This window comes from Piliocolobus tephrosceles, chromosome 17 (assembly GCF_002776525.5).
Source record: "Piliocolobus tephrosceles isolate RC106 chromosome 17, ASM277652v3, whole genome shotgun sequence".
Taxonomy (NCBI): Eukaryota; Metazoa; Chordata; class Mammalia; order Primates; family Cercopithecidae; genus Piliocolobus; species Piliocolobus tephrosceles.
The window spans coordinates 68,865,128-68,884,589 of NC_045450.1; the positions used below are offsets into that span (position 1 = coordinate 68,865,128).

Consider the following 19,462-nt stretch of genomic DNA (forward strand, 5'->3'; position numbering starts at 1 on the left):
AGGGCTGTCTTGCCTGAATGGCTCAATGGCTCCTCATCCCAAACTGGGCTTCTGACGCCCAATCCAGCCTCATCATCTCCGTAACCCACAGCCTGTGCACATCACTCTACCCTCCACAGAGCATGCAAGGCCCACGCCTTCTCATCCCAACCCACCTGTTCAGCTTCATCTCCCAAAATACCCCTCTACTCTCCAGCCCTGCCCATGTCTCTGTGAAGTCTTTCGGAGCCCACTGCTTGGAATTCATTGCTCCTTCCTGCCTGCTCTCAGAATATGCTGCTTTATCTCCAGTGACTCAGACCTCCATCTGCCTCCTCCCCTGGATGCAAAGGACAGACTCTGTTCACAGATGAATGGACAAATAAATAAATACATTGAAATGTGAGCTAAGAATGTCTGTCTCCAGCGTGGAGAAGACTAGTCTGGGAAGCCAGCAAGGGGCAGTGCCTACAATTCCCCTTGTTTCTGTGCCAAAGCTACACTGAGTCCATGGGGGCTCAGCTGTGGATGAAAAGCCAAGGTCCTCTGCAGTGTGGGAGGAACCAGCATCAGGAACGATCTTCTCAAGGGACAACGTGGACCCTGAAAGAGTTTGTCTCTGTCAAGGCTAAGGACTGGATAACTGGAGAACACCACACCAAGAGTCCAGGCAGCCAAGAAGGGCCTGGCTGTGCTGGCAAGTGGAGTTTCTGCCCAGGTCCCAGGTCCCAGGTCCCAGATTCCAGGCACGCCTGGGGATGCCTGCTCCTTCTTGAGCTCCAGGTGGGGGATGGCAGGGTTGTGGGCATCAGCCTCAACATGGGATTTACTGCAAAAAGGCTGATTCTTCCTTCTTAGCTACAAGTGTTCAGAGCTGGCAGGAGGCAGCAGCATTAGCGAAATACCACTGGTGGTGGTAAGCGGAAGGAGAACATATTGATCCCTCTGGAACCCGTGGAAAGGTTGGGTGGGGGAGTTTGATCAGAGGGGTTTGCAGTGACTGGACCTTTGATTTCCAATGGTGGCATGGCCCAGGAGATGGTCTTAGGGAAATCATGAAATTCTATAGGCTCAGTATGCAAATACCAATGGTTACTAGTTCTGTGGACATCTGGAACCCAGCCTGGGATGTTAAAGCCTCTGCTGGGAAGGAAAAGAGAATGAAAGAAGACTGAGCTACTCCAGCAAGATTGGATGTGCTCAGTAGATGGGCAGAGAGAGGAAAAGGCAAGCAGGCTGGACACAGTCAGCCTGGGACATCGGGCCCCGAGGGACAAGGATCACACACAGCCTCTGTGGTCTTATACCCCTCCAGCTTTGGGAGTCCTCCCTGGGCTCTAGAACATCCCTAGGTGGTCTATGTGGGGTACCCTTGAGTGTGTTTCAGGCAGGGCGATGGGTTGAGGTTACCGTGTAGTCACAGGGAGTGCTGAGTTACATGTGCATGATAGGCAAGGCTGGGCCCTTCAGGATTAGGTCATTGACATCGTTCATGAGCTCATGTTCACTGGCCATGTGGGGGTCCAGGAGTTCACATTCACTGGCCGGACCAGCGCTTTGGAGGTGGTGGCGGAGGCGGGCCTGAAGCTGCTCCTGCTCCTTCTTGAGCTCCAGGTAGGAGTGGGAGAAGGTGTGGAAGATAGATGTGGCCGGGAAGGCCATGATGAGGATCCCGCTCAGGATGCTGCTGAGGGCCACCATCTGGCCTGGCACACTGCGGGGCACCATGTCCCCGTAGCCCACCGTTGTCATGGAGATGATGGCCCACCAATAGGAGGCGGGGATGCTGGTGAACTCCAGCACCCGCCCTGACTCCTTCTCGGCCACGTAGACCAAAGGGGAGAATAGGGTGACGGCCACGGCCAGGAAGAGAAGGAGCAGGCCGAACTCGCGTGTGCAGCGGCGCACAGTGAGCCCCAGCGTCTGCAGCCCCAGCGAGTGGCGGGCCAGGCGCATCACGTAGAGGATGCGCAGTGCCCGCAGCACACGCAGGACCAGCCCCACCTTCTCCAGGTAGGAGCTCCCACTCGGCCTCTCGCCATCCTCCGGGGGCTCCTCAGACACCGCCAGTGACACGTAGTATGGGGAGATGGCCAGGATGTCGATGATGTTCAGGGGTCCCTGGAAGAACTGACACTTGTCTTGGGCCTGGACAAACCGCAGGCAGAACTCCAGAGAGAACCAGGCCACGCAGACGGTCTCCACGATGAAAATATAGTAGCACTTCCGAGAGCATTCGCCCTGCGGGGAGAAGAGGCAACAACGCGGGGTAGAGAGTGGACCCGCAACAGCACTGGAAATTGGGGGATGACTTCACGCCCATGAGCTTTGTGCTGTAAACTTAGTTGTCCACCAGAACCTCCTTTTACACAGTTTTCCAGTTGTGGCTGGGTATACAGCAGATCGGCTAGGTCAGAGACTGTTCTTTCTGGCTTCCCTTGCCACTAGGTGTGGCCAAATGACTAAGTCCTCACCTCTGGACTGGAAACAGAAGTGATGCAAACCACCTCTGGATCTAACTCGTGCACACTCTTTTCATCCTTCGTGTGAGCCAGGACAGCACAGATGGGCCTGCAACCCAGGTAAGAAGAGAGGACTGGACCAATGCTCCAGGGCAGGAGGGAACGTCAAGGCGGGAGAATCTGGAATAAGAGTTGTCTATATTCACCCACATCCCTCACCTTGGGACTATTGCACAAGAGAGAAATTTGGTTTAAAACTATTCTAGTTTGCGGTCTCTTTGTTATAGCTGCCAGCCTCTACCTTAATGACATAAGTACCTCGGGGGACCATGCAGTGCTCTCCTGCTGTTACTCGAGCCACATAGCACTGTTGTGAGCAGGCAGCATGACCCCATTTGATGGCCCAGGAAGTTGGTCACAGCAGTGAAGTGACTCGCTTGAGCTCACATACTTAAGAGGTGGTACCAGTGTCTCTTAGCTGCTGTTGGCTATTTTGTCACTTTGTTGTTTACCACCCCTCATTCATTTAGCCAACAGAAATGTATGGAGGCCCACTTTGTGCCAGGCGTGGTGCTAACCCCGGGCATACTGTGACTAGACAAACAGATATCGTTTCTGATGGCTTGAAGGCTGGTGGGGCAGAGAGGGTTCCCAAATCCCCAGGACAGCCCTTGGGATGTGTAATTGCTGCCCTTGACACGTGGGATTCCAGCTCGGCAGTTCCAGCCGGGTGGGCGCCATTCTGCGTTCTGTATTTTGTTCTTCCTCCCGAATAGTTCAGGGTAGTTCCACCAGCCCTTCTGCCACTCAAAGTGTGGACCTTGAGCCAAAACCATCAGCCTCCCTGAGGAGCTTGTTAGAAACATAGCATCTCAGGCCCCACCCCATCCCACGGAATCATATTCTGCAGTTAACAAGATCTCCAGGTGACTCATGCACATTGAAGTTTGACAGGCACTGTTCTAATGTGTGGTTCTCAACCTTGGCTGCAGGTTAGAATCACCTGGGGGTTCCTTGAAACAGTCTGTTGCCTGGGTCAGGTCCTCCCAAGATTCTAATTTAATTAATCTAGGTTTGAGCTGAGCAGTAGAATTTTCCAGAACCCCCATGGATAATTCAAATGTGGAGCCAGGGTAGAAATCTTCGCTATAAATATTTTACACACACACACACACACACACACGATACATACACTTGATGGATGAATGGATGAATGGCCGAAGCAACTTGTCTGTGTAAAAGGCAAGATGTTGACAACCACAGTTTTCTTTGGATTAAAGTGCTCTGAAGTGGAAAAAGAAATTATTTCCAGTGCCCACAGAAACCATAAGCGGAAATGTTCTTTATACCTGGCTGCTGGAGGAAGAGAAACTCTATTTGCCTGTCCAGGGCAGGGTACCTTTCTGGCTGGACTTCGGTGTGGACTATTGCAGGGCTGGGAGTCAGAGGCAGCACTGCCAAGGGGTGGAATCCAGAGTGTTCCAGCCTCTTCTTTGGAAACGGAAGCACAGAGAGGGGCAGGGGTCACTGCGAAGCCACACAGCAAGTTTTTTTAGCAAGATTGGAGAATCAGGAACTTTCTGTGCCCTGCCAGCCTTCAAGCCCCGCAGAAAGCACGTCTGCTTGTCTAGTTACAATACTCCCAGAGCCTAGCACAGTTTCAAATCCCATCTCTTCCACTTACTTGGGCAAATCGCTTGTCCCTTCTGGACTTTCAGTTGTCTAACCTCTGAAGAGCTGTCGTGATGAATGGAAATTATGCCTATAAAGCCATTAACAGGACCGTGCACCTCGCGGGCACAGGATGCACTGTAGCCATTTTAACACGATCATACATTGGTCATGGACCACAGTCTCCCTGCTCAGTGTAAGGGCAGCAATACCTTCTTCCTGTTGCTGGATATTACAGGAAGATGAGGGGATTCTCCAACCCACTGAGAGGTCTTCGCCACGACTACCCAGGGTTTGCTTCAGGATCCTGAAGGGCTCGGAAGATTTGGGTTCCGATTCCCCAGCCCTGCTACAAACTTGCTGTGTGACTTTGCAGTGGCCACTGGCTCTCTCCGTGCTTCAGTTTCTACTACAGAGTTTGGAACAGAATTGGTATTTCTCAAAGCTGATTTGGAAACCCTGGCACCAGAAGCCCCCAGGGTGCTTGTTGTAAATGCAGATTCTTGGGCCCCCATCACAAAATCCAAACCTTAGGGTGGGGCCCAGAAATCTACATTTGGCAACTCCCCCCATTCACTCTGAGGCACCTGGAAGGTTTTCAGGCTCTGAGCTAGATTCTACCTACAAGGCCTCTTTCTTTGCAGACATCCTGGGAGTTTCTCCCTAGGCTTAAAATACTCACAGCCTGGGAGTAACTTCCACACCGATGACCCAATAGCTCAGGAAGGTGACTCCTGAGAGGCCGAGAAGGCTCTGCCGGGTCCTCCTGCCTGTGGGGCTGGCGTTTGGACATTCAAGCCATGCACACCGACTCCTCCCCTCCCACGGCCTGGCCCTCTGGCCACCTCTCTGGACTGCAGCAAGGGCTCTGCTCTGCCGCGTCACTGCACCTGCATCAGGCTCTGCTCTGCATCCTAAATCTAGCCTCCCAGCACTGGTCCCTCAGAAATGCCAGCATTGGGCAGGGGGTGTTTATGGAGCGTGGGCAGAGAAAATAATTCCCAGCTTAGCAAATATTCGAAGAAAAGAGAAAAGGGGAAAGAAGGAAAGAAAAAAGTTATCCTTTCTCCCTTTGTGGAAGTTCTGTGCTTAAACCCAGAAAGTTCCAGGTCCTAGGAAACCCCTGGTCCCTGGGCACACCGGGATGGTTGGTCACTCTATTCCTAGCCCTTGTCACAGGCAGAGCGAGGTGTGTTCTGGCTCCTTCCTGCAATGAAGAAGAACAAGTGTTGGCCCGGAGAAGGCCCAGGGCGTGAATGATGAAACAATACGGATGAATCCCACGGGCCTGGCGTGGAGCAAAGCAAGCTGGCTGTGTGTTTCCATTTGCAGGAAGCTTGAGATCAGGCAGCCTCATCTAGGTACACAAAGTGATCAGAACAGAGGCTGCCTCTGGGTAGTGTAAGGATGGCCTGTGAAGGAAATATTCTGTACTCACAGGGGAGAGGCTGACACGGGAGCGTCCGCTTATTAAATTCTGCACCTAAGATTTGTGCTTTTCAGTGTATGTACATTTTACCTGTAAAACTGTAGAAGAAAAATAGTAACAAATGATAAGTGATTTGAGGTGGAGAGGGGATGGAAAGAGAGAGGAAACAAGAATGGCAGAATATTGGCTGGGCACGATGGCTCACGCCTGCAATCCCAGCACTTTGGGAGGGCAAGGCGGGTGGATCACCTAAAGCCAGGAGTTCGAGACCAGCCTGCCAATATGGTGAAACCTTGTCTCTACTAAAAATACACAAATTAGCCAGGTGTGGTGACACATGCCTGTAATCCCAGCTACTCGGGAGGCTGAGGCAGGAGAATCGCTTGAACCTGAGAGGTGGAGGGTGCAGTGAGCCGAGATCGCACCACTGCACTGCAGCCTGGGTGATAGGTGATAGAGCAAGACTCCATCTCAAAAAAAAAAAAAAAAAAATGTGGCAGAATATTGACCACTGCGTGTAGCTGAGTCATGGTTTCCCAGGGGTTCCCTATATTATTCTATTGACTTTGTAAATGTCTGAAATTCTCCATAATGAAAAGTTAAAGAACAAAAATAAAGGATAATCAAAACCACAATAAGACACAATTTGACATCCACTAGGATGGCTAGAATCATAAAGACAGACAATAGCCAAGTGTTGGTGAGATTGTGGAGAAACAGGAACCCGTCACTGCTGGTGCGGATGGAAAATGGGGCAGTGGCGGTGGAAACAGTTTGGCAGGTCCTCAAAAGGCTAAACAGAGTTAACATGCAACCCAGCTGTTCCACTCCTAGGTGTATAGCTCAGACAAATGAAAACATATATCCACACAAAAACTTGTACACACAAATTGTCCACACACAAATTTGGCCGGGTCTGGTGGCTCATGCCTGTAATCCCAGCACTTCGGGAGGCCGAGGCGGGTGGATCACCTGGGGTCAGGGGTTTAAAAGCAGCCTGGCCAACGTGGTATAACCCCATCTCTACTAAAAATACAAAAATTAGCCAGGCATGGTGGTGGGCGCCTGTAATCCCAGCTACTCAGGAAGCTGAGGCAGGAGAATCACTTGAACTCAGGAAGTGGAGGTTGCAGCAAGCCAAGACTGTGCCACTGCACTGCAGCCTGGGTGACAGCATGAGATTCTGGCTCAAAAAAACCAAAACCAAAAAAAAAAAAAAATCTTGTACACAAAGTCCATGGTAGTATTATTCATAATAGTGAATTATGAATAATAATGAATAATATGAACTCCAAAGTGGAGACAACTTAAATATCCACAAACTGATGAGTGAATACATAATACATAATATGCGGCCTATTCATACAATGGAATAGTAGTCAGCCATGAAAAGGAATGAAGGGCTAAATCATGCTACAACATGAATGCACCTTGAAAACACGATGCTGAGTGAAAGAAGCCAGACACAGAACCCCATGTTGGATGATTCCATTTAAGTGAGATGTCCAGAGCAGGCAAATCCACAGAGACAGAAAGCAGAAGGGCAGGTGTCCGGGGCTGGATGGAGGAGGAAGGGAATGACGGCTTCACAGCTCCATGATGATACTAAAGACCACCGAACTGTGCACTTTCAAAGGGCGAATATTGTGGTATGGGAGTTACAGTCAGTCTGAGCTGGCTGCGTACTCCTGGGGGAGGCAGCAAGTGGGAGTAGTGGGGGTCCCGTAGCCTGGCCTGCACCTGTTTCACGCAGCAGCAGAGCGGGTTTCCTGAGGCCAAAGCTGCTGCCCTGGGGGCCCTGCAGGTGCAGCGAGGGCCAGTTCTGGAAGCTCCATCTGGGAGGGGCTCAGGGTCCACATGACCTTGGTGGCTTCCTCGCCCCCTCTGTCCCTCCCAGCAACTCCTGCCAGTCCCGCTTCGGAACGTGGCCACCTCTCGCTTTTGCTGCAGCTCCTTAGTCAGGGCTGGTCCATTCCTCAGCTCGGCATCCCTTCCTCCCCTCCCTCCCGCTGTGAGTTCACCATTTGTGCCTCTGGCCCTGGCCTGAGGCCCTGAGCTGTTTCCTCTGAGGCTCTCCTGGGGCCTGGATGTGCTGACTCACTCCTCCTCCCACTCCTTTAGCCACTTTTCTCTCCTGCCCGCGCCCTCTGCCACCCTCCCCTCCTTTACTCTGCTCCCATGGGCCTCCCCTAAGCCCCTCCCCACCATGAGCCGCAATCTCCCCTCCCCAGGTCTCCCCTCCCGCCCACTCCCAGCAGCTGTTCCCCCTTCCCAACGCTGGGACACAGGGACTCTGAGATTGTTGGAACCAATTGGATGGGGTCAGCCCCACCATGGGACCTGGCCCATGAGTCATCTAACTGAAGGCGTCTTCCCTTCTGTGAAATGGGGAAGGTGATTCTCATCCCGCAGGGCAATTGTGGGCACCGGGGATGCTGTAGTGTAGGAGCTCCTCAAATCTACGTTGCTTGTCTTCCTCCTCAATCCTCTCCCCCTGCTGCTCTCTGGTTCAAGCCCTGCAGCTGATCCACCATGGGCTCTCCCTGGCCTTCACCTTGGGCGGGTTGGATGGCTGACTTCTCTTCTAGAGCTTCCAGCAAATTCTAATTAGAAAGCAGCTGCCACTGGGCTGGGCATGGTGACTCACGCCTGTAATCCCAGCACTTCGGGAGGCTGAAGTGGGCGGATCACTTGAGGCAAGAGAGTTTGAGACCAGCCTGGACAGTGTGGGGAAACCCTGTCTCAACTAAAAACACAAAAATTAGCCGGGCCTGGTGGTTCACGCCTGTAATACCAGTTACTCAGGAGGCTGAGGCATGAGAATCACTTGAACCCAGGAGGTTGGAGGAGAGCCGAGATTGCACCACTGTACTCCAGCCTGGGCAACAGAGCAAGACTCTGTCTTGGAAAAAAAAAAAAAAAGCAACTGCCGCTGAGGGAGCATTACTAGCTTAGCTGCTGTCAGGCAAGTTACGTAACTTCTTGAGGCCCAGTTTTCTGATCTGTAGAATGGGATTGCGGTGAGAATTAAATTAGGAAACAGGGAAATGACGAGCACCGGGCCAGGAGCCCAGCAGCGGTCTAAGAAGTATCCACTGACTCTGAACCTCACAGTGGTTCTCCCTGTGCGGAGAGGGCAGGCCGCCATCCCATCGCCTCTGTACTAATGTCCCTTCAGCAGTCACTGAAGGAGAGACCTAGGGACCCTCCAGTGTCCAGCACAGGTCCAGCCTGCAGGGGCCCTTCCTGAATGACTCATGAATGAGTGTGGGTGGCGGTGTCTGCGCAGGGCATTTGCAGGGGGCTGGGAGTTGGACACGCGGAGGCCGGGGAGTGTGAGGAGGCAGAGGAAACTGTCACCTGCAGAGCATCAGGGAGGCCCCAGGCCAGGAAACAGGGAATATTGCTTCTTGGCCGGGACACAGGGAGAGACACAGCTGCAGGAAAAAAGCAACCAAAAGCAACAAAACTAGGATAAGAAGCATTTGCTAGAGCAATTACCAAATGCCACTGAGCACAGAAAAGCTCCAGAGAGCAGGCCAGTTCTTTAGGAAGCTGATTCATGGTCCGAGAAAGGGACAGAGGAGGAGGCAGGAGCTGGCTTTTGCACGGGGCCTCTTACTAAAGGGTGAGGAGGCAGGGAGGTGGAAATGGCAGCCCAAAAGGTGAGCTGCATCCTGGGGAAGGGGCCCCAAGAGTCCCAGCCGGTCTTTTAAGAATCTCTCTATGTGGGCTGTTCACAGTGGCTCATACCTGTAATCCTAGCACTTTGGGAGGCTGAGGCTAGTGGATCACCTGAGGTCAGGAGTTCGAGACCAGCCTGGCCAAAATGGCAAAACCCTGTCTCTACTAAAAGTACAAAAATTAGCTGGGCATGGTGGTGGGCGCCTGTAGTTCCAGCTACTCTGGAGGCTGAGGCAAGAGAATCACTTGAACTCGGGAGGCAGAGGTTGCAGTAAGCAACCTGCACTCCAGTCTGAAAAAAAAAAAAAAAAGCCGGGCGTGGTGGCGGGTGTCTGTAGTCCCAGCTACTTGGGAGGCTGAGGAGGCAGGAGAATGGCGTGAACCTGGGAGGCAGAGCTTGCAGTGAACTGAGATCGCGCCTCTGCACTCCAGCCTGGACGACAGAGCGAGACTCCGTCTCAAAACAAACAAACAAACAAACAAACAAACAAACAAACAAACCACTCTCAGTGCCTTCCTTCCCCAGCCCTCCATCTTAGTAAGACACTGAAATGTCTCCAGTCTAGGATGAGAAGGAAAGCGAGAACCAAAGAGCCCACGTGGTTCTGCAGAGACATCACCAAGGGCGCTTTACTCGGTTGCCCTAGGGTGTGCATGTCCCTTTGACAATATCCCGGAAAGCCCCAGGCAATGCTGTGGGGCAGGAGTAGCACCCAAGGTGGGAGGAGAACCGTGGGAAGGCCAGCAGGGATGGTCTTGAGCGTGGTGAGTTCCCCTGCTTCTCCTACCGAGTCTCCAGCCAGAGCAAGCCCTCAGAAAAGACACGCTGAAAGCCAGAGCAGAGGAGCAATGAGGGCAGGCACTGGAAGGGGATGGAGAGGACATTTGAGTCACCGGCCCCTGACTCAGCCATTGCGATTCAGGTTGGAGGGAGCCAGGGACAGGGGATGGTGAGCAGAGCAGCAGAGCAGGTGCAGGGGTGTGAGCCCAGCCCCAAGGGGGAGCAAAACAACAAGCATCCACTCTGTGCTGGCGCCTGATATACAGGTTCTCATTCAGTCCTCAGCACCGCCCTCTGAATAGTGTTATGACTGTCCCCTTTGATGGGTGAGGAAATAGAGGCACAGAGAAAGAAAAGGACTTGTCTGAGGGCAGAGCCAGAGAGTGGGAGAGCTGGGACTCAACCCAGGACGAGCAAACTGAAGATGCTGGCCCTTTCCATGACCTGATACTATCTGCAGTGGTTGGGATGTCTTAGTAGCAGTAAAGAGGAAGAAAAACTGTCCTGGCCAGTGGTGTTCAGGCTGCCCCGGAGGGAGGTAAAAGGCAGAGCTGCCCGGCCAGGTATGAATGAGGGATGAATGTCAGGGAGGACAATGAAGGCAGAGGGAAAGAAAGAACCTGGAAAACTGCAGCAAACAGACAAGGACATGAGGCTGCAGGTGCCCAGGGCTGGAAGGATGCTAGGGACCAGTCAGCTGTAAAATGACAAGTCCAGACCATCATTTTACCAGCAGGAGTTTGAGCTCCAGGGGCGGATGTGACTTGCCCTGGATCTCCCAGTGCATTCAAGTGAGAGTCGGGGTCAGGTGGGGTGGCTTAAGCTTGTAATCTCAGCACTTTGGGAGGCAGAGGTGGGTGGATCACCTGAGGTCAGGAGTTCGAGACCAGACTGGGCAACATGGCGAAACCCCATCTCTACTAAAAATACAAAAATTAGCTGGGGATGGTGTTGCGTGCGTGTAATCCCAGCTACTTGGGAGGCCGAGGCAGGAGAATCGCTTGAACCTGGGAGGTGGAAGTTGCAGTGAGCTGAGATCGCACCTCTGCACTCCAGCCTGGGTGACAAGAGCAAAACTCCATCTCAAAAAAAAAAAAAAAAAAAAGAGGGTCAGGACTAGATCTTGAATCCTGCCTATTGAAAGGGGTCTGTGTGGCAGCCGTGGGAACAGAACCCTGGCTTCATGTCTCAAACTCATCTTGTTCCTTGGAGGTGGGGGTCGGTCTTTGGAGTGTGTCTTTCTGTCTTCAGCTGTCAACATGGAGTAGGCCATCAGTGCTGGATGGATAAACCAGTAGTGGCATATACATACAGTGGAATAGTATTCGGCCATGAAGAGGAACGAAGGTCTGACACATGGCACAGTGTGCATGGACCTTGAAGACATGATGCTGGAGCAGGAAGCCAGTCACAGAAGACCACACCTGCCATGATTCCATTTGTATGAAATGTCCAGAATAGGCTAATTCATGGAAATAGAAAGTAGATGGGTGGTTGCCAGGGGCTGGCAGGAGAGGAGGGAGGAGAGACTGCCTAGTTGGGACAGGGTTTCCTTTTGGAGTGCTGAGAAAAAGTTTCGGAACTAGATAGAGGTGGTGGTGGCTACAGAAGATCGTGATTGTACTAAATGCCACTAAACTGTTCCCTTTAAGGTGCTCGATTTCATGTTTTGTAAACGTCAATGCAGAAAAATGGAGCAGGGGGCTGGGGTGCGGTGGCTCATGCCTGTAATCCCAACACTTTGGGAGGCCGAGGTGGGAGAATCACTGGAGCTCAGGAGTCTGAGACCAGCCTGGCCAACGTGGTAAAACTCATCTCTACAAAATATACAAAAATTAGCTGGGCGTGATGATGCCTGCCTGTGGTTCCAGCTACTCAGGAGGCTGAGGCAGGAGGATCGCTTGGACCCGCGAGGCAGAGGCTGCAGTGAGCTGAGATTGTGCCACTGTACTCCAGCCTGGATGACAGAGTGAAACCTTGTCAAAAAAAATATGAGCAGGGCTGCTCAGAATCTAAGCTCCAAGGAAGTAAGAAATTTGTCTTCTCTCCAGCACCCAGAAGAATGGGCTTTAGTGGGCGGTCAATGACTGTTGTTGAAGGAAGGTAAAGGATGAATGTTTGGTTTCCAGTTAACTACTACCGAATGAATGAATGATGATCAGTATGACGGACGTTCACTGAGCACCTCTGTGTGTCGGCACTGTCCCAGCTGCTTTATGCACCACATGACCCCTTGAGGGAAGTGCTTAGAGCACCCCCATTTCACAGAGGAGGAAACTGAGGCTCAAGGAGGTTAAGTGACTTTCCCAAGATCACTGGGTTAGTCACAGGTGAGGCCAAGGTTGAAACCCAGGGCGTCTGGCCTTTGCACCATCTTGCTGGCCTGAGAGCTGTTTCACAAAGTCTGGCTGCCTCAGAAGCACAAAGTGCCCCCAAGGCTGAAGTTCTAGACTACAGGTGAAGTGGCCCAGAATGGAAAGTTAGGACTGGGCACGGTGGCTCATGCCTGTAATCCTGGCACTTTAAGAGGCCAAGGCAGGCAGATTGCTTGAATTCAGGGGGAAATCCTGTCTTTACAAAAAATACAAAAAATTAGCGGGGTATGGTGACTCACACCTGTAGTTCCAGCTACTTGGGGGGCTGAGGTGGGAGGATCACTTGAGCCCAGGAGATGGAGGCTGTAGTTAGCTGCCAAGATCGTGCCACTGCACACTAGCCTGGGTGACAAAGTTAGACCCTGTCTCAAATTAAAAAAAGAAGGAGAGAAAGAGAAGGAAAGAAGGAAAGAAAAAGAAAAGGAAGGAAGGAAGAAAACAAAAGAAAAGGAAAGGAAAGAAAGATGGTATCAGTGTTGTGTAGTCATAGGGGGTTGGATTTTACAGCCAATCAGAGGTGAGTTCAAATCTTAGCTCTGCCACTTACTGTGAACTTAAGAAAGTGATAAAACCTCTCTGAGCCTCAGTTTCCTCATCTGTAAAATGGGGGTGGAAGTGGTATTCACTTCCCCATGCTGCCACAGGGATGAAATCAGTACACGGTGTGAAATGCCAGCTTTATGAGCAGCACTTAGGAAACATTGGTTCTTTCATCCTTTTGGGGAAGAGTCCCCCAGAGAAATCCAGAACTTTGAAATCTGGTGCCCCTTAGAAGAGCTCAGGCGCTGGCTTGGTCCTTCCTGTCTACACTGCCCCTTCCCTTCTCCATTGTAACTTTTTTTGAAATGGAGTTTTTCTCCTGTTGCCCAGGCTGGAGTTCCGTAGCACACTCTTGGCTCACTGCAACCTCTGCCTGAGGGTTCAAGCGATTTTTTTGCCTCAGCCTCCCAAGTAGCTGAGATTACAGGTGCCTGCCACCACACCCAGCTAACGTTTTTTGTATTTTTTAGTAGAGATGGAGTTTCGTCATGTTGGCCAGGCTGGTCTCGAACTCCTGACCTCAGGTGATCCACCCACCTCGGCCTCCCAGACTGCTGGGCTTACAGGCGTGAGCCGCTGCACCCGGACTCCATTGTAATTTGCAATCCCTGGCACAGACCTTTACCCCACTATCAGGTTTACTCCAAGAGACGTTGCTATGAGAAGGTAGAAAAACGGAAAACTGCTTACAGCAAATGTCCATCCATTGTTTCTGTTTCGGATGGAGGAGTTCTGTGGGTTATAGCCTGGGGTCTGTTCCCCCACCGTGCCGTCGTGATATTTCATCTGCGTGGCTGCTATCAGGGTCAGTCTGCAAGACACTGGCCCCACACCCAGTGGGCACTGCCTGACCCAGAAGCAGCTGGTCCCTCTCAGACTGACATTCCCTGAGGGCAAATAAGGAACACAAAGCACGTGTGTCCAGGAAGAGGCCATCATCCTTTTACGTAAATGTAAGGTCACCGTCTTGGGAGAACAAAGACTGCCCCGTCCTCAGCCTCCCTGCTCTCTGAATGATTATCTAAACAGGAACACAGCCACTCTCCAGGCAGCACCTCAGCCTGTCTGGGCACACACACAAAGGCGCTTTCACTAAGGAGAAAGCGTAAAGATACTGTGGCTGGGCCCGGGCATAAATCTCTCTTGTCCCAGGAGGAGACGTGGCTGCCTGATCCTCGGCTGAAACTTTGGACGGCGCAGGTCTGCAGGCCCACGTCTCCCCGCTAATTTGATTTCTCTAGTCGCTGTTAAGCTGGGCCTGGGCTCATACCCTTCGTCATTTTCAAAGCATTAGATTTTGAAAAGATCTTGGCCCTCTGCACAATCGAAATCCTGGCTCCTACACAATTTCTCCCCTCTCTGGAAACCTCTAAGAGGGAACAGGTTTGTGGGCATCCAGGGGCCTTTCTCTTTTTTTTTTTTTTGAGAGGGAGTCTGGCTCTGTCGCCCAGGCTGGAGTGCAGTGGCCGGATCTCAGCTCACTGCAAGCTCCGCCTCCCGGGTTCACGCCATTCTCCTGCCTCAGCCTCCCGCCATTCTCCTGCCTCAGCCTCCCGAGTAGCTGGGACTACAGGCACCTGCCACCTCGCCTGGCTAGTTTTTTGTATTTTTTTAGTAGAGACGGGGTTTCACCGTGTTAGTCAGGATTGTCTTGATCTCCTGACCTCGTGATCCGCCCGTCTCAGCCTCCCAAAGTGCTGGGATTACAGGTGTGAGCCACCGTGCCCGGCGGGGCCTTTCTTTATTCATTGGAATCAGGGCACCATTAAGAAATGGGGTAGGGAGGTCACTTGTTTTGTCTTGATCTTTGTACTGCAGAGGCCACACATAAATATTTCTGTGAACAAGCAGCTGCTTAAATCACATGCTTTCATGCTGTAGAATGAAAACATGCCTATGATTGGCATTATCGTCTTCTCCATGGGAAAACAAGCTGTCTAGAGGCCCAAATATTTTGTGGGGTTTTTTTAGGGTCAAACTTTTGTAGGTTGGACAAGACATATTTTATTCAACCCATATTTACTGGGATCCTACTGTGTGTGAGGCATGGGCTGGTTCTCCATTTCAGTCCTTTCTATCTGGCAAGTTCTCTGATCCTGTTGTCTTGCCCTGGGACATATCTTTAAGCAAAGCGAACTTATTAGGTGGGCTGGCAACTGTTAAGAGCCAAATAGAGCAAGCAGCATCTTACGTATGTGTTTAGTTTCTCTCTCTGTTGATTACAAGGTAAGCTCCAAACGTCAGGATGATGGGCAGCCCGGGGGAGCTCGGTGCTGCGGAGGAGTGATCTTTTACATCAGGAAACAATCTAGTTCTCTGAAGTTTTCCAATAACCCTCTCAACCAAATGCTAGGTTCTTATTTTGCTTCTCAGACCATCTGGCTCCCGGGTGGAGGGAGGGTGTGTTGGGGTCTCCTGTAACTCCCTGGAAAGGGGATGAAGTTGTGGGCAAGCAGCACTTTTTGCTCTGGCCTCCTGGGGCAGGGTGACTTACAGGTCAGCTCACTTGTGAGTTTCCCATCCAGTGAGACTGGCCCAGACACTGAGCACTGCAGGGAAACTGAGGCCCGGGGACCTTTGCATCATTGGTGTCCTTACTGTGGAGCTCCGAGGAAAATAAATGGCCCGTGCCTCAGTTTCCTCATCTGAAAATGGAGTGGGGATGCCCAGGAGAATGTTAGCTCAAGAAGGCAGGGATTTCAGGGTTTTGCCCTGGCCTAGGGCTTAGCACAGAGTGCTGCTCGGTAAACACATGTTGAGTTCACTGGGTGAGTAAAGCTTGGTGGTGACATTACCCATTTCACAGAGGGGGAGACAGGCTCAGAGAGGAGGTGGAGTGATTTGCCTGTAGTAACAGAGTCAGGAGAGCCTGGAGAGGTGACGCTGGCTCTGTCTGGCCCACTGAGTCCATGCGTGACTAAGGGCCACTGAATGATTTTCACGGTGAGCCTTAGGCACTTTTGCCTTTGTAGGACTCCAAAAAAAAAGATGAAAAATTGTCTTTTATCACTGATGGTCGAATAATGAATACAATCCATGTTGGATAATATTCATTTTTTTCTTCTTATTTTAAGACCTGAAGACATTTTCGTAGGCCCCTAAAAGACACCTCCGCCCGGGCACCCTGCGGGATGGAGCCATGGGCCCCATCAGAGGACACTCACCTGGTCCTCCTCCGCCCTGAGGCCGGGCATGGTGCTGACGCACAGGCTGACGGCCGTGGTGGCCACGAAGAGGATGGAGAGGCAAGCGAAGACCTTCCCGGGCAGCCCGGACTGCGGGTTTTCCACCATCTCGCGCAGTCGGTTCATGCAGAGGCCCCAGCGCGAGGAGTGCGAGGCAGGGCGGCGGGTCTCCCTCTGCTGCCGCAGAACCTCCTCCCTGTGCAGCTTGGCCAGCTCCTCCAGCTCCTCCAGCTTCCTCAGCAGCTTCCGCAGGCAGCACCTCTCCAGGTGGGCCTCCTCGATGCCCCAGTAGGCCAGCTCCTCCTGGAAGGACAGCGCGCACATCTCCTGCAGCAGCACCAGCTTGCCGGCCGCCAGGAAGCTCACGATCACCCCGAAGGCGCTGGGGCTCCTGTCGAAGAAGAACTCCTGGCTGTCCTCGTCGTAATCATCGCAGAGCTGCGCGATCTCCTCGTAGCTCCGACAGAGCCTGAGTTTGCTCAGGCGGCTCAGCGGGAACTGGTCCAGCGTGCTCCAGGGGAGGCGATACCTCCTGCCCCCCACGTTGATCAGGATCTCCTTCTTCAGGTCCACCGGGGAGACGTCCAGGGCGCCCACCTTCCGCACCCTGCGGTAGTAAAGGCCCTTGATGGACGGCATCTTCACGGGGCTGGACAGGAGCTGACTCCAAGGGCTGTGGGAACCATAGTGGTGGTGTCTGGGATGCAGGCCCCGGTCTCCGGAAGACATGGGCATTGCTGAAGACCACACGGCGAGGAAGTGCTGGGTTTACCAGTCTGACATCCAAGGGACAAAGAGCAAGAAAAAGGAAGGGAAATCAGTCTTGGGGCAAAGAGTCCTGGATGTTGCAACTGCAGATGTTCTTACATGTGCTTTCCTGCAACTGCATCTGCATGGCTTGTTCTTTTAACCTTTAGCTCAACACATATTTATTGGGCACCTACTGTGTGCTTGGGATACATCAGTGAACAAAACCCTTCCCTGGTGGAACATCTACTGGTATCGCAGAAGAATGTCTCCAGAACAGACGTTGCATGGATGGGGACTGAATTGCATGGATGAGTAATTCAGTCCTGAGCTGGACAAATCAGAGCGGTGCCACTTCTGGGCTCTGTGGTCTCAGGTATGTGGCTTTACCTCTCTGATCTCAGCATCATTCATTCAAATGACAAGACTCGGACTAATCTTGCAAGGTACAGTTGGTGAAAATAGAGCTTAAGAATGTAGGCTCTCAAGACGGACTGCCACCACAGGTGGGTTACTGAGTGTCTCTGAGTCCTTTGCTTTATCTGTGTGATGGGGCAGTTTGAGTGCCCACATTGTAGGGCATGGCAAGGGTTATATGCAGTAATATACAAGAATGTGTGTATTAATAACACTTCTAGATGCTTCTGACATGCCTGGCTTCCCCTAACTCACCTCAACAACCTCATGAAGTAGACATAAGATCTCCACTTTATAGATAAGGAGGCTGACGCACGGAAGGCTTGCGTGTCTTGCCTACAGTTTAGCAAGCACCTGACATCAGGAAGTTCAGCGAGGGTCTGTTATTAAAGGTTGGAACAGACCAGGAATGTGACTGTCCTTAGCACAGCATCTAAGCATCTAGGTCTCGGGAGGAACTCCACCAGTCTCGCTTAATCACTCTTGGTTGCTTTCTCATTTGGGGATGCCTTTCCTAAGGGGACAAAGGAGCATGGCATACTTGCAATCACAGTACTCCATATTCATTGCGCGTTTGCCTCAGCCATCCTTGCTGTGTGACCTCTAGCCAGTTACTCCCCCTCTCTAGGGCCATGGTCTTGTATCTGCAGAATGAAGGAGGCCTCCGGGCACAGTGGTTCACGCCTGTAATCCCAGCACTTTGGGAGGCTGAGGCAGGTGGATTATCTGAGGTCAGGAGTTCGAGACCAGCCTGGCCAATGAAACACCGTCTCTACTAAAAATACAAAAATTAGCCAAGCATGGTGGCATGTGCCTGTAGTCCCAGCTACTCGGGAGGCTGAGGCAAGAGAATGGCTTGAACCTGGAAGGCGGAGGCTGCAGTAAGCTGAGATTGCGCCATTGCACTCCAGCCTGGGCAACAGAGCGATACTCCGTCTCAAAAAGAAAAAAATGAAGGGGCCTCTAATGCTCTCTCCTTTTCAGACCTATATGAGGTGCTTGACTTAGTGTGAGTGTTTTAGATTTAGCCAATTCACATATTTAAAAAGTCCTTTCCACAATATTTCTAACCTTCAGATCCTGCAACCATTTCTTATGCCATTCATTCTAGCCAGAGCCATTTCCAAAGCATCTATAAGCTTACATTTTCAGATGCACTCCACTCCAATCAAGAGAGAAACTCGGCAGCTGAATGGAAATCAAAGTTCCTCTCAATTTCAGAGCCAGGTGGATTCTGGTGCATAGTGGAGAGTGAACAGCAGCCTATTTCACGCTCTTCCTCCCCACACAACATTCTGTTGTTCTGAATGCATTACTTTGCTCACAGGGGATGTCCGGAGGAGGATGAGGAGCCTGCAGAGAGAGGAGTATTTTCAAATCCTGGGAGCCCTTTGCAAGCTTCCTCATTTTCTCAGTGCAAAAACCAAGACCCAGCGAGGGGAAGTAACTTGTCCAAGGTCACACAGCAAATCCAAATCCAACCCAGCACTCTGTCCCCCATCCTGGGGCTCCTTCCAGAACCTGAAAACTGCCCTTTCTGCATTCACTGAATAAATCCAATTTTGCAATCTACGGCTCTCCAAACAGCTGGCAAGCAGCTCCTTCCGGAGCACGGGAAAGGAATTCACTTAAAACAGCACTTTTGCCAAGGATGTTTAACAGCATCAACCTCCCCCCAGCCCCTGCCCACCCTGCAGCAAGCATTAACTCTTCCCCTCAAGTTTCACTCACCCTCTTGTCCCAGGGAGCCAGTTTCCAGCTGTTTCTCTGCCAAGCAAGGGGAGCCCATGTCTTGGTGCCCAGGGAAGGGACAGGTTTGTGGTGGAGATGAAGGGGAAGAAAAAAAATTCCCAAAACAGCAGTTTCTGGCAGAGTTAGTTTCCAATTTTTCTTCCCATGCCTCCTCCAGAAACCAGAAGTTCATTCATTCTGCATCTCTCTCTCCAGCAGCAGCTGCAGGAGAGCCCTGGGGGATTGAGGTGGGATTGTTTGAAAGGACCCAGAAGTCCCTTTCCTTATGAGAGATGAGGGTCTGGGGGTTCTTGCTGGGAGGGAGCCAGGGCAGCTGTTCTGGTTGAGCAGCGGACTCTGCACTTCAAGTCCCACAGGGACGGCCAGTGTGGTCCTGCGAGAGAAGCCAGTGTGTGTGTGTGTGTGGAGGGGGGGTGGTGGAATGGGAAGGGCTTAGAAAT

At 51.9% G+C, this 19,462-nt stretch overlaps 1 protein-coding gene across 1 annotated transcript; it reads right to left on the reverse strand.

The window, feature by feature from the left end:
- Positions 1-342: 342 nt before the first annotated feature.
- On the reverse strand, positions 343-19,082 carry KCNG4 (potassium voltage-gated channel modifier subfamily G member 4). Its single transcript, XM_023226762.1, has 3 exons — positions 19,002-19,082; positions 16,086-16,882; positions 343-2,220 (listed from the first exon to the last, which is right to left on the reverse strand). The coding sequence occupies exons 2-3, from the start codon at positions 16,839-16,841 to the stop codon at positions 1,414-1,416; spliced, it is 1,563 nt and encodes a 520-aa protein (XP_023082530.1). The 5' UTR covers positions 16,842-16,882; positions 19,002-19,082; the 3' UTR covers positions 343-1,413.
- Between the last annotated feature and the right edge of the window lie 380 nt (positions 19,083-19,462).